Source organism: Rhineura floridana, chromosome 2, assembly GCF_030035675.1.
Source record: "Rhineura floridana isolate rRhiFlo1 chromosome 2, rRhiFlo1.hap2, whole genome shotgun sequence".
Taxonomy (NCBI): Eukaryota; Metazoa; Chordata; class Lepidosauria; order Squamata; family Rhineuridae; genus Rhineura; species Rhineura floridana.
In genome coordinates this window covers 53,530,181-53,543,124 of record NC_084481.1, presented here as the reverse complement: position 1 = coordinate 53,543,124, position 12,944 = coordinate 53,530,181, and the positions used below count along the sequence as shown (strand labels likewise).

The window sequence follows — 12,944 nt, the reverse complement described above, 5'->3', positions numbered from 1 at the left end:
GGTAGGCAGTTGGAAAGAGCAAAATTCCATCACTATACTGGTTGCCCTCCACAAATTTCTGAAGCAAGAGGGCAATTTTCTGAAGCAAGGAGCTTCCTGTACTAACTGAGGTTCCCTGCATGTTTTAGGAGTCTGATCGTCCAGACGTCTAAAAAGCACAGGGAGCATTCATGGCTACAGGAAGCTCCTCTGCAGCTCATAGAAGGTGAATGCCATTGGGGTGGATGGTGCTAACATGTTTGTCCCTGCTGCCCTCTCTCACACGCTTACTTAACAGGTACTACCTGTTGATAAGACCACCATAAGAGGGCTTCTATTATATAAATTCATAATATATATTGTTATCTGACTAAGCTCCCTTAAGCATAGCTACTGTTAAGACTGCTGGCCTGGAGACAGGCAGATAGTTCAACTCCCTCTGCTTGCAAGCTGCCATGAAGGGAGTGAATATAAAGGTGCCTGGGTCTACTTGCTAGAGGCTGTTTTTGAGACCACTGGCACTTTTACAGCCCTTTATGTGGGGACCACCTTTATCAATGATGTGTAGGCCAAACTAAAATGTTAGCTTACCTGGTGTGTACCACTCTGGTGCTTTCGGAGTACTACCTGTTAATAAAATTAGGAGAAATTATCACTGGGCATGCTGATTTTGCCTTGATCAGAAGAAAATGAGAAGAATTTTCAAGAGCATCATGAAACAAAGAATGTGAAATGGTTTTGTTCTTGTTACCAGAAAGGTGCAAGCAGTAAAGTATTGTTAGAACTTTAACACAATTGCAATTTTTAAAAACATGATGTTTAAAAGAATATATCAGGCTTCTGACTAACTTTAAAAGAATATTAAGATATTGACGCTGCAATCCAATACCATCCATATTCCAAAAAACAATTATGGCTCAGGATGTCTCTCTTCCAGGCTCTTTGCTGCTAATGTTACACTTAAAAATGAGAGTGATTAAGAAAAACCAACAAGGGAACATTACAAAGCTCTTGCAAAGGCTTGGATAGGTTTTTAGTCAGTCACAAAACTTAATGGACTAAAATGTTGTGTTATTATTGCCACGTTGTTATTGTTGTTTTGTTATTTATTAGATTGATTAGTTGCTTGTTACCTGAAGGTTTCTAAACAACTTACAGCACTGTTAAAATCCAAATACATCATATCATAAAACAATAAAACAGCAACAAATGCCAAACAGCCACAGAAAGCTTTGGCAGCACACTAATATTGGTTTTGCTGTTCTTTCTTTTTTTTTTTTTGCTGGACAGTATGTTTGAATAGGTTTGAGTCTGTTTTCATTTGCACTGGATTGTTAATACTTTTAATTGAACTTTTTATGATACCATGAAAGAATAGTGGAAATGCAGGATATAATGTTTTACATAAAAGAAAAAAAAATGAAATGGATTTCCGCTTCCTTGTGCTGATATTTTATAGCCCTTTAAGAAACAGGCTGATATTTTATAGCCCTTAACAGCCATAATACAGTATTTAATCTAAATAAAGACAAAACCATAAACAGGTGTCACACCAACTCTACTTGAAAGAAGGAACACAGTTTTAAAGGAAACAAGAGGCCCCAAAACATCAGAGTGTAAAACAGAAACTGCTTGTAGTTTTTTCTTTGTAGATGCTGAGAAAGTTAAATGCTAAATGCACATTTCCCACATCTGTAAAGCAGAACTTCACACATGATGGTCAGATGGACAACAAGCTATACCTGCTGATATTCCCTCTTCTACCCCAGGTGCAGGAGCCCTGTCCTCTTTTGCATCTGGCCACCCTAAGTTCAGATATAGATCTGATACGCAGTTTGTAAAAATAAAGAAAAATGTACCTTGCAATCAATTCCAAGCAAATATGTAGGACAGTTGTAACAACAGTACGCCTCATTTTCTGTCCCTTTAAAAACCTAAAGCCTCAAAAGTCAAGGTACATTCACACCCAAGGCAGACACCAGGAGCAGTTTATACTCTAAAGGCATAGTGATGAATGTTGGGGAGAAGCATGAGAGAATTCCACTTTCACTTCCCAAGCTTCTAATGTAAGGTACAAAAAGCAATCGGCAGAGTTCAAATGTAAAAGTTGTTTCCATATCTGGAGCTTGTACTTTCAAACTTCTCCTGTTCTTACTAACATAGTACACTAAGAACTTATGTTCCCACTCTCTTGGGTTAGAATGTCTGTGGTTTTTTTATGTGGTGGCCATAAAAAGCAGCAACCCTATATCTCCTTTCCTCCTCCTTTTTCCTTTGGTTATAGGTACCCAAATACAATGTGCATGATATGATGCCATCATATTCAGAGTTTTCCTGGCCCTGCAGGTGGCAGGCAATGGGGACAGTCAGTTAGTTGTTTGTTACAAGCAAACAACCAGTAAGACAAAACACGAAGTATAAAATACCAAATCACAGACTTGATAGAACCAATTATTAAGAAATGACCAACTAAGAAGTAACCATCAAAGCAGGTTTAAGAAACATGAAAACAGATATTTTGCCACCTGTCTGATATGCATTTATTGGTCCCCTCAAAACACACCTCAGAAAAGGAAACTGTCTCTTAACAGCATGTTATGCATTCTCTAACCCCCTGAGAAGAACTACAGTAGAAAAACACATGAGAGAGCGTACCTATTTTTAAAGTGAACTCTAGTAAATCTGATGTGAAGAAACTTTGAAGGGAAGACATTCCTTCTATACTTGGGTTTCATCAGAACATTTCAAAATGGCATAAAACTATTGGAAGCAGACCAAGTCAGGCCCAATGACCATGGAGTACATGTCCAATTAGACAACACACATATCTGAGTAGATGCTCTTGCGCATCCATAACCATAGATTTGGCTTGCACAAAGTCCAATGGCAGCATATAAGAGGGAGAAAAGCCAACAGTACAAACTTTTGGCAATCAACAGAGTGGAGTAGAACCACAATAACATCATGCTATACGTTTTATTTTATTACATGTTACTGGACAGAGAGAAGCTGCTACTTTGGGCAGCCGCCATGCATCTCAGAAGTCTGGTTCTGAAAAGGTTTTTCACTATAAAGTTTGTCATTTGGTAATGCTGGTCCTCAGACAGTTCCAAAAGCACACCTTCACAGTAAAAACATATAAAGAGCGATTTGTTATATTACTATTAATTTTCTTAATTTGAAAGTTTTTTTATCTTATGTTTAAGAGGAACTATCCCTTTGCTTCAGAATCCTAAAAAAGGCCATTTGTACTAGTGATCTCAAAATATCTGTATTTATTTATATTGTATATTGATTAATAATGTAAAGGGCAGGCCATTTTTGCGTATGTTAATCAGGAAGTAGTACTCAAAGCAAGGGGGGGGAAACAGACTTGTAACCCCATGCCCCAGGAAAATGTTTGGTGCCTTGAAGGGTGTCAAAATTCTGCTGCACGAGATGCTGCCTTACTTTGCTTAATGGTGGAGCTAGCCTTGCTGGGCAATGCTGGTTATGTGAGATAAAAAGCATGAGAATTATTTTTTTATATAACATGTAGATTATCTTGTCAATGTAAACCAGACATAAAAAATTCAAAAACTGATTTAAGTATCAGGTTTTTTTAAAAAAAATCTTTAGGTCTTGCTTGAGGGCTTCCCATGGGCATCCGGTTGTCTACAGACCACAGGATGGTGAATTTGATGGGCCTTTGGCCTGGTCCAGCAGGGTTCTTCTTATGTTTTTATAAGAACCCCAGTGTGGAAGAAAGTGTTGCTACATTTTTCAGAGCTCTTTGCTTCAAATTCACAGAAATCTGAGCCAACAGTTCATGCTGACACAACACACAAAATGAAAGTTAAGACATTTCTAGGCCTAATGCTGCCTAATCCTATGCACACTTACATGAGAGTAAGCCATACTGAATATAATGACACTGACCTCTGAGCAAACAAGCACACAACTGAGCTGAAAATATTCATGACTGATGCTTACCTTTAGAAATCTGGCACACCCATTCAAGCACTGAACCGCAATAGAAAGGTTTTAAGTAGAAATCCTCTTCTCTGTCTTCAAAATAGTAAAGCCTCCACATTGATCTCCGTGTTGCTCTAAGAAACTGCACATAGTAGCAAGATAAAAACAATGAAACTATATAGACATATTCAGTATCAATTCCTGCATGAGCAGTGTAATCCTATGTGTGCTTACGTGCAACTAAGTTCAACTATGTTCAATGGGATTTGCTCTCAGGTAAGTATGCATAAGATTGCAGACTAAGTCAACTGTTTGATAAACAGAATTATTTTTTTGAATTGGGCTTTTCAACGGAAAAAAACACAGCTACTTGTGCAGCCAGATCTCACACTTGTTCACATAGAAGTCTGTCTAACTGAGTCCAGCGGAATTTCCTTCCAAATATACGTGCAGAGGATTGCAGCTTAAGGGTCAAATAACACAAGTGTACAAGAACACATGTATATAAATCTAGGTGACCATGCCCTTAAAACCAGTTTGGCCAGGTAAAAAAGATATGGTTCCTTCTGCACTTAAAATACCTATGCAGAAGGAGCCATATCCTCTTTTTCATCATAGTAAAATATAATATTTTTGAAACTAACCATGGACGCTGTTTTTCAGATACAAAAAAACAACATTTAGATTGGGTCATTGTTACTATATTTTTCAAAGAATCAAGCAAAGAACACAGTATTATGGGCTCATTTTATGAATCCAATACAATTTATGCAAATGTAGTATTTATAAAATGCTATTTCATTCTGAAGTAAAGTCAAAACTACATTGCTAAGTATAATGTAGCATTTCCATGGTAGTAAAAAGCCCTGGAGGAGCTCACTGACAACCTGCTAGTAAACTAAAAATTTCTCCTGGCACTTGACAAAGTTGCAGCAATTATTCTAAATTTAATATATCACTTGAGTTAATTTATGAAAACACAGCACAAAGAATTCCCACATAGTTTGATTCTATTTTGAAGTTATTTAGCAAAAGTGTTACAATGCACCTTCACAGCTGCACAGTCTCTAGTATCATAATCATCTTTAAACTCAGGGTGCATAACAACAGTAGACACCTAAAGAAAGAAGAAAATAAATAGATTTGTGAATTACACAATTGCATTTTATTAACGATAATCAGTTGTAGTAGCTAAAGTAGCGTTTTGATATTTTTGCAGTATCATAGTGGCCTTACTACATCTTTAATGGAAGAATCTTGAAGGGGCGGGAGGATCTCATCCAACTACTATGGCTGTTACTGACATGTTGGCTTTAGTGGACTGCACCAAGAGTCTGTATTGTAAAATTTGATATTGTGCTAAGTCCAATTCTTATGTTCATCCCACTCAGGCAATTAATTGCAAACATACAAAGTAGAGCAGGGGCAATGAGCATATGGAAATTCTTCATCACATGCATTGCTGCATTCATTTCACTGATGAAATGAATATACACATTCACAATATACAGATCTATACACACACATTCCTTATTTCATATTCAGATGACCTAAATGGAGGGCCCGTGTATAGGGGATCTGGATCATGGCCAGTGACTGAATATCAGAATGAAGAACTTCTGTACAGGACTACAGCCTTGTTGGAGCATTAATTTTCCTCATATGCAACATGAGGGTTCTAAATCCTGGAGGCAGCTTCTCCAAGTACAGGAGGCTCCCTGCTTCAAAAGGATGCCCTTCAACTTGTGCAGGATGTAGAGAAATAGATGGGACTCTAATGCGCTGGAGGGGGCAGAGCTTGTCAGCATGCACGATTATAATCACGCAAGGGAAATGAATGTCTGAATAGAGGTATTGTTCTCTACAGAAGTGAAAGATCACATTCTGATATACAGTTAAAATGATGCATCGATTATGACCCAGAGCTTCTTGTGCACTTCTATAACCACACAAGGCTCCTACATACGGGCTCTCAATTTATTTCAGTGACCACAAAGGAATTTGAATGAAAACCTGTTTCTTCCAATAAAATGGATGGATCAGTACAATTCCTTCTGAGAAACCATTTCTTTTAATACCAAGCAACAGTAAAATGGCAGGAACTTTAGATTTTCAAAAGATTTCCACTGACAAAATGTTTAAATTTATATTATTATCTTAAGAGTATTTCACTTTTATTCTTCATGCATGAAATATGTTTTTTAAAAAGTTGCCTAATTTCTTTCAGGCCCACCTACATTCTCCCAACTAGGATTTGATGTTTTGTTATTGTCGTTGTCATCCATTTTAACTTACAGGCTTATTGTCACTCCACTGCCATGATCCTAGAGATTCTGGATTCCTCTTATTTAGCCCAATCCAGACCCATCGGTCATCACTGTAAATGAAAGAGCATTTCAATCCAATTTTAAGCACAAGTATTCTATTTCATCACTATAATCATGCAAGTCAATAGCCCTGTGCAAATTTCCTAACTGAAATCATAGTGTGGGTGGGATCGTCACTGTATCAGTCTGCCAAACCTCCCATTGTACCTGCCATTTGTGCATTCCAATTTGCACAGGAGTCTACATATGTAGTTTCCACAATGTAAAGGATCTAAGCACGTAATCAGTACATCACAAAATAGAAGCATACAGATCATACAGGTTGGGCTGCATGCACTGGGCTCTAGACATGTAGGCCTATATGGCACAGAGTCTATGCACAAGCTGGGATGTATGAGTTACAAAAGAAGGTGGTGCAAGCACCATGGGGGACAGAAGTGCAATTGCAGTCCTCTCCATGCACACAGTTTGAACATCTACACAGGGCTCAGATTTAAAAGCAGGCATAGATTCCAAGAGTTTTTACTTTGAGCACATTGGATGGCATTCAGTTAGTACCACTGCACTCATGGAAAAGGTCTTTTCATACAGTGGACACCTTAACATAAGAGAAGAGGCAATTTTTGCCGATTTGCCCTTTCCCCTGCAGCTCACATGCCACTTACCACCCTGTTTTGGAGGGTCCCTCAACTTTCTGAAGCTGGATTTCGGAGGGGCTGGGGGCTGCAGGTGGGAGGGGAAATTTGCAAAAATCACCCCCTTCTTCCGTTAGTGCAGACAAATGCTAGATTAAAAGCCTGTCTGAGAGCACAAGGGTACCAACTGGATTCCACTCAGTGGTCACATTCAGATCCTATTGTAAGGTAGCACTATGTGGAGAGCCATGGTAAGCCTTCGGCTCGTGCACTGCCCATCTCCCCTCCTTGCATGGCTGTTACAATAAGTTCAAACGTTTTTGCTTTTGTTGATCATGATTTATCATTTCATCAAAACTATGGTTAACTTTTAACAATGGTCAGTTTCAGAATGTCAACTTCAGGTTTATTTAAACTACCCATAGATAATGTTAATCACAGTTTAGTCTTCAGGTGTAATGCTAAATTGTGGTTAACTAAAAGTGGAAGTGAAGCAACACAGAAAAAGAGCAGTAGGGCAGTGGAGGGGATGGGGGGGGAGGAAAGCCACCCAGGTTCAAGGCTTGCTGCAGCATATTCATGTAGCATTTAAGCATTATGTCCAAGTGCAGCCCGATTCCTTTTTGATATTCTATTGACCAGCTCTGGAGGCAATGTAAACTTGAAATCCTCTATTTTCAAAAGCAAGGATATCAGAACAAAGATGGTTATATTCAAATACGACAAAACCATTTTTCCTTTGAAGTTGTACTACATTGATATAAGTCAAGTGGCTCAATAAATTATGAAAGAACACCTGAGTTGTTTACCACAAAGATTATGAACACTGTATCTTCTGCTGATATTAACTGGACTGCCATAAATCCTTCCCTTTCCCCCTGCACCCGATAGTACATTGTATTTCTCTCTCTCTCTCTCACACACTCAACCAAAATAATGTATTAGTTGAGAAAGTTAGGTAATGCAGTAAACAAAAAATGTTGCTACTTAACCATTATTGTGTAAACATTGTTCTGTGTTCTCCTGTGCCCCATATACTTCTATTTTTCAGTAGACATAATTTCTCCCTGTCTTGTATGCCTATTGTTAATGTCTGAGCATTCAAAGAGGTTCCCATATGTTTTATGCTTTTCTTAGTAATCACATAATCTAAGTTAAGCATTCAAGAGTGATTTGTTATTACTACTGATTTTCTTGTTTTGAAATATTTCTTTATCTTAAGTTATGTTTAAGAGAAACTATCCCTTTGCTTCAGAATCCTAAAAAAAGGCTATTTATACTAGTGATCCCAAAATATCTGTATTTATTTATATAGTATACTGATTAATAATTTAAAGGGCAGGCAATTTTTACGCATGTTAATCAAGAAGTAGCACTCAAAGCAAGGGGGGAAAATAGATGTGTAACCCCATGCCCCAGGAAAAATGTTTGGTTTTATTTTAAAATAAGACAGCTGAAATGAAGGTAATAAAAACAAATTTTGCTGGTTTTTCTTACCATTTCCATAGCAACAAAACCAGTGGTTAGAATTATGTTCTAATGACAGAATCCAGAAGAATTTCTTTTAAAGGAGAATGATTAATATTAATGTTGCAATACCAACTGATTTTCACCAGAAAACTAGTTTACTAAGAATATTACCTTATGACTTCTCTTAGTATTGCATGAAGCTCCCCTATTTCCTTTAAGTGGCTAAAACTAGGAAGATGTCCTCCAAGAGCCTCGCAAAATCTCTCTGCTTCTTCCCAGGTTCTGGTTCTCAGCACTCTTTCCTTATGAAAGAACTTTAAAAAAAATAGAGTTGAATTGATCTTTCTTCTTTATAATTTTTATGCCAAAGATACGCTGAGTATTTCAAAACGACTTGAGTTGGTTTATAAACCCACCCAATCTGGTTATATAAAAGCACATTTCATTCTATTCTCTTTCTTTTTAAGAAGAGGTGACCTAAAAAAGCAACTTAAAGTTTCTTTAACTTGGATACCGAGATTCCATGAACATCACTGAACTCACATGATGCTATAGAAAGGCAGGAGAAGAGAGGGGTGGAGAGAGAAGAGACCAGACTTTCACTTATTTCCCTTTCTCTCTGCAATCTCCTCTGACCCCTGGAAATCTGCTTTGAAGGGTTGGGGAGCCTTCCAGAACAGTGTGGGAGGTAGAATGGTAGGATTCAGGGGAAGGAGCAATTGGCAAAAATTGCCTGCTCCCCTTTTCCATCAGTAAGAGCTTCCACTGGATCAAAAGCCCTTTCGCAAATGAAAGGGGTCTTTCAGGTCACAGAAGGGCAACTCAGAACCCAAGCAACGTCCTTGCTTTGATGAACAGCGGTTGATCAGCCACTAAAACAACAGACTAATAATATATAATCTGATTAGTTAATACCATCACATCATTTGAAGCGATGTAATGAAACCTTTGACAAGAAACGAAACAAAAGGAATAATGGCAAGGTGTTCTGTCGGTTTTAGATACAAGCCCAAAATAATACAAGGACAAGAGCACTCTGTGTGTGTGTGTGTAAGCACGCACATACACACACTCAGGGAACTGAACTAGATCTATTAGGATAGTGGTTCCAAACTGTGGTTCATGGACTCGCAGTGCTCCACAAGCTTCAGTCAGATGGTCTCTGGTGTGTCTGTGGATTTGTGGTAGAACTCAGGATACATCCATAACATTAAATATTCAAAATGATTTTTAATTGTATTTTTACTGCTTCTTTTATTTCTCATTTTTTATTACACGAAATAAAAGAAGCAATAACATGTAATTAAAATCATACAGCATCAAGCAATTGCTAGAACTGACAGAAAAATCATTGTGGCCTGCCAAGACCCTCAACACGTTTCAAGTGGTCTGTGGGGGAAAAAGTTGGGGACCACTGCATCTGGAGAATTAATAGGAATGATATACTACCTTGTAACAGGCAAGATGTGATCCGCTATGCCAACCTGGAGGACAAGGGTCAGTAACTTTAGGGAGTACTTCTGATGTCTTTTTTGGTCCAATGTATTTCTTGCAAAGAGAGTAAGCTTTAGTTGTTTTACAATTCTTGACCTCCCACTTTCCAAGGTTTCTTCCCCCTGACATAACCACACATCCTCCAAGAAACTCTAGAATGTGGATTTAAAAAAAATAAATCCAAGATATTAACCATTGATAGTATATTTCCAGAAACTGAAGAACGTTCAAGGTTTATCACGAAACAAGAAGTAGCACTTCACTAATTTTAAGAATTTACCTGGTTGAAAATGACCCCAGTTTGTGTACATTAGCGTTTCATCCTTTCCATCTGTACTTCCCCAGCTATACTCTCCTGAAGAACCGATGTCTTGCAAGCCAGTCCAGAAATACTTTTCTTCAACTCTGCTATGCTTTCTAATCAAACTGTTTATGAATTCTTGTTCAAATCTGTAAGAGTCAAAAGCTTCTAAATTAAAGTGCAACTGTCCTTATTGAATTCATGAACACATCTTAAACATGAATATTTGACTTCACAAGGAGAGTTCTTTCTGCATTCATACATTTAAGTACTTTACAAACTGAGCTCATCTCTTGCACAATCATTGTTTTACCCAGACAACACAAACCAATACCTGTTTGTTATAGTGAGGTTGCATAGTTTTCCAAATGATACTTCACTCTTCTCAACTCTGTAACAGAAATCTCCATGCCTCTTCCATTCCTAGTTTAGAGAATGATACTCTGTTATTCATAAGGTAAAATGCATATGTATTACATATGATCATCCCTGTTACATTTTCACAAAGATAGAATGGTGAAATTAAACATTTCTGATAAGAAATGATGGAAAACTTGGATGTAGAAGCATCCTTTTGAAAAACACTAGAAGAAAAATGATTAATATTTCATTTAATATGTCAGAATTCCAAATAATTCCAGGCTATGTTTATTATTATTATTACTACTACTGAATCTGACATTCAAAATGTCAGGGAGACAGTAAGCAAAAGATATTTAATACAGCCTCGAAGATTGGTTTAAAATATAATTATTGATACCATTTTACCTCATTCGGAGGGCAATCTTTATCAGATTTTGATTCATTCAAAACCTTTCCTTTTTTCATGCACACATATTTAAGTTTATCATCACAAGGCAGGACTTTCCATCGACCCAGCTATTAGCAAGAAGAAGAAAAAATTAGAAATCCTCAAAACTATTTTTTAATGAAGTTTACTGATTTTCTAGGAAACCAATCAACCACAATAAATATACAAGGCAAAATAGGGAGACAAAACCCAAACAAAAACAAAACAACCAAAAAATTAAATTTCACATCAGATCACTGTCAACATACACACTCTCATACGAAAAAAAAGTTGGATAAGTGTAACTAAAAATGCATGAGTAGAAAGAAACTTCAGGCAAACTAGTCTTTCCAAAAGTCCCTGACTATTTTTTTTAAAAAACTGAAGTAATCTGTGGCTGCACTTAACCTTAACACTAAGCAATGGTTTAGCTATGTCAAGCCTCTCCAGCCTTTCCTCCTATGTGACCAGGACAAGGACTTTAAGAACATAAGAAGAGCCGTGCCTGATCAGGACAAGTCTCATTTAGTCTAGCAGCCTATTTTCACAATAGTCAAGCAGATGCCCATGGGAAACCTTGGTGTATTACCACTCTCCTCACTTGCAATTCCCAGCAACTGGCATACAGTGCCTGCAAAGTTAAATGTGGAACAGAAACAAATTCATGGAGAATAAAGCTAATCCTCTTTTAAAGCCATCTAAGTTGGTAGCCATCACTACATCTTGTGGGAGCAAACTCCATAGTTCCACAATGTCCTTTGTGAAGAAGTGCTTTCTTTTGTCTGTCCTGAATCTTCTAACATTTAATTTCCCTGGATGTTTCAGTATTATGAGAGAGGAGGAAAAACTTCCCCATATCCAGTTTTTCACACCATGCATAATCTTATACACTTCTATAATGTCCCCCATTGTGACTTTTCTCTACAGGGCAGCTGCTCCATCTCCTTGATCATTTTGGTTGCCCTTTTCTGAACCTTTTCCAGCTATCTGTTTTTCCAAGTGATCAAAGCTGTTCGCAGCTTTCTAACAGTGGACACAAAATAGTTTTTTAAAATGTATATATCTCTGACTTTCAAAACATGCAAACCAGAGATTATGGCTCAAAACAAACCCTAGTAAATTTCAAAAGAAGCCAACTTCAAGTCATGGGTTGTGAAGCTGCCTTTTTAGCCTTACGTTTAAACCACAATTTCTGGTCTGAACAAGCCATAATTCTGTAAAAGTGATACTAAATTCTGCTCAAGTCCTCCTTCCAGCTGTGGAGTAGCAGGAGCAGGAGGAGAAGGAGAGGAGAGAATACGAGCCTGATGCTTTGCTCTGGCTCCTTCACATAGTACTAAATCATGGCTTAGTGTTTGATGTGAATATGACCATAGCTGCTCATGACCTTTGTTTCATCTACCATATTTTCATATAGGAAAACTGTTACCCCACTAAAACTGAGAAGTAGCTGTTTGAGACTTCTCTCACAGAAAGATATGAAGAGCTCACAAAAAGCCCTGTGTTTTTGTTCTAAAGTTTATTATTTTCTCTGTTACTACAGTGAACTACAATTGCCTGGACTTGAAGTTAGCTAGAATCTAAGGATGTAATCCTATGCATGCTTACATGGTAGTTCCACTTAAATCAGAGGGCCCTACATGTGTAACATGTATAAACATGTTAAAGATTGCACTACTATAGTATATCATCCTCTTCTCCATAACTAAGATAAGTAAGAATGAGGTAGATGAGACAGAGCAATTCATGTGGTTTATTCCCTTCCCTGGAACTTTTAAGAGGCACTTGGGGCAGGTAATTATAAAGTTATCAAAAAGAACATAGAATTGTCTTACCTTTCCTGAATAGGCTACACAGTTGGGAGTGCTGTTGGAGGGAATTTTTGGCTCATCCTGATCCCAGTAAGTAAAGACTGCTTTGGAACCATCAGCCCACTTAAACAAGGCTGGAATATCCTCATTTATGAAGCCAATCCATACTTTGTCTTTTGTTTC

The 12,944-nt window shown here is 37.6% G+C and overlaps 1 protein-coding gene across 1 annotated transcript in view; it reads right to left on the bottom strand.

Annotated features, from left to right (window-relative positions):
* Positions 1-12,944, bottom strand: part of LY75 (lymphocyte antigen 75) — a 113,634-nt gene that overhangs the window by 67,736 nt on the left and 32,954 nt on the right. Inside the window, exons 8-17 of the mRNA XM_061608667.1 lie at positions 12,786-12,943; positions 10,929-11,039; positions 10,495-10,583; positions 10,140-10,309; positions 9,815-10,011; positions 8,537-8,679; positions 6,229-6,310; positions 4,982-5,050; positions 3,952-4,075; positions 571-606 (exon numbers count right to left, since the gene is read on the bottom strand). Coding sequence (XP_061464651.1) covers positions 571-606; positions 3,952-4,075; positions 4,982-5,050; positions 6,229-6,310; positions 8,537-8,679; positions 9,815-10,011; positions 10,140-10,309; positions 10,495-10,583; positions 10,929-11,039; positions 12,786-12,943 — 1,179 coding nt within the window. The remainder of the gene's footprint in view (positions 1-570; positions 607-3,951; positions 4,076-4,981; positions 5,051-6,228; positions 6,311-8,536; positions 8,680-9,814; positions 10,012-10,139; positions 10,310-10,494; positions 10,584-10,928; positions 11,040-12,785; position 12,944) is intronic.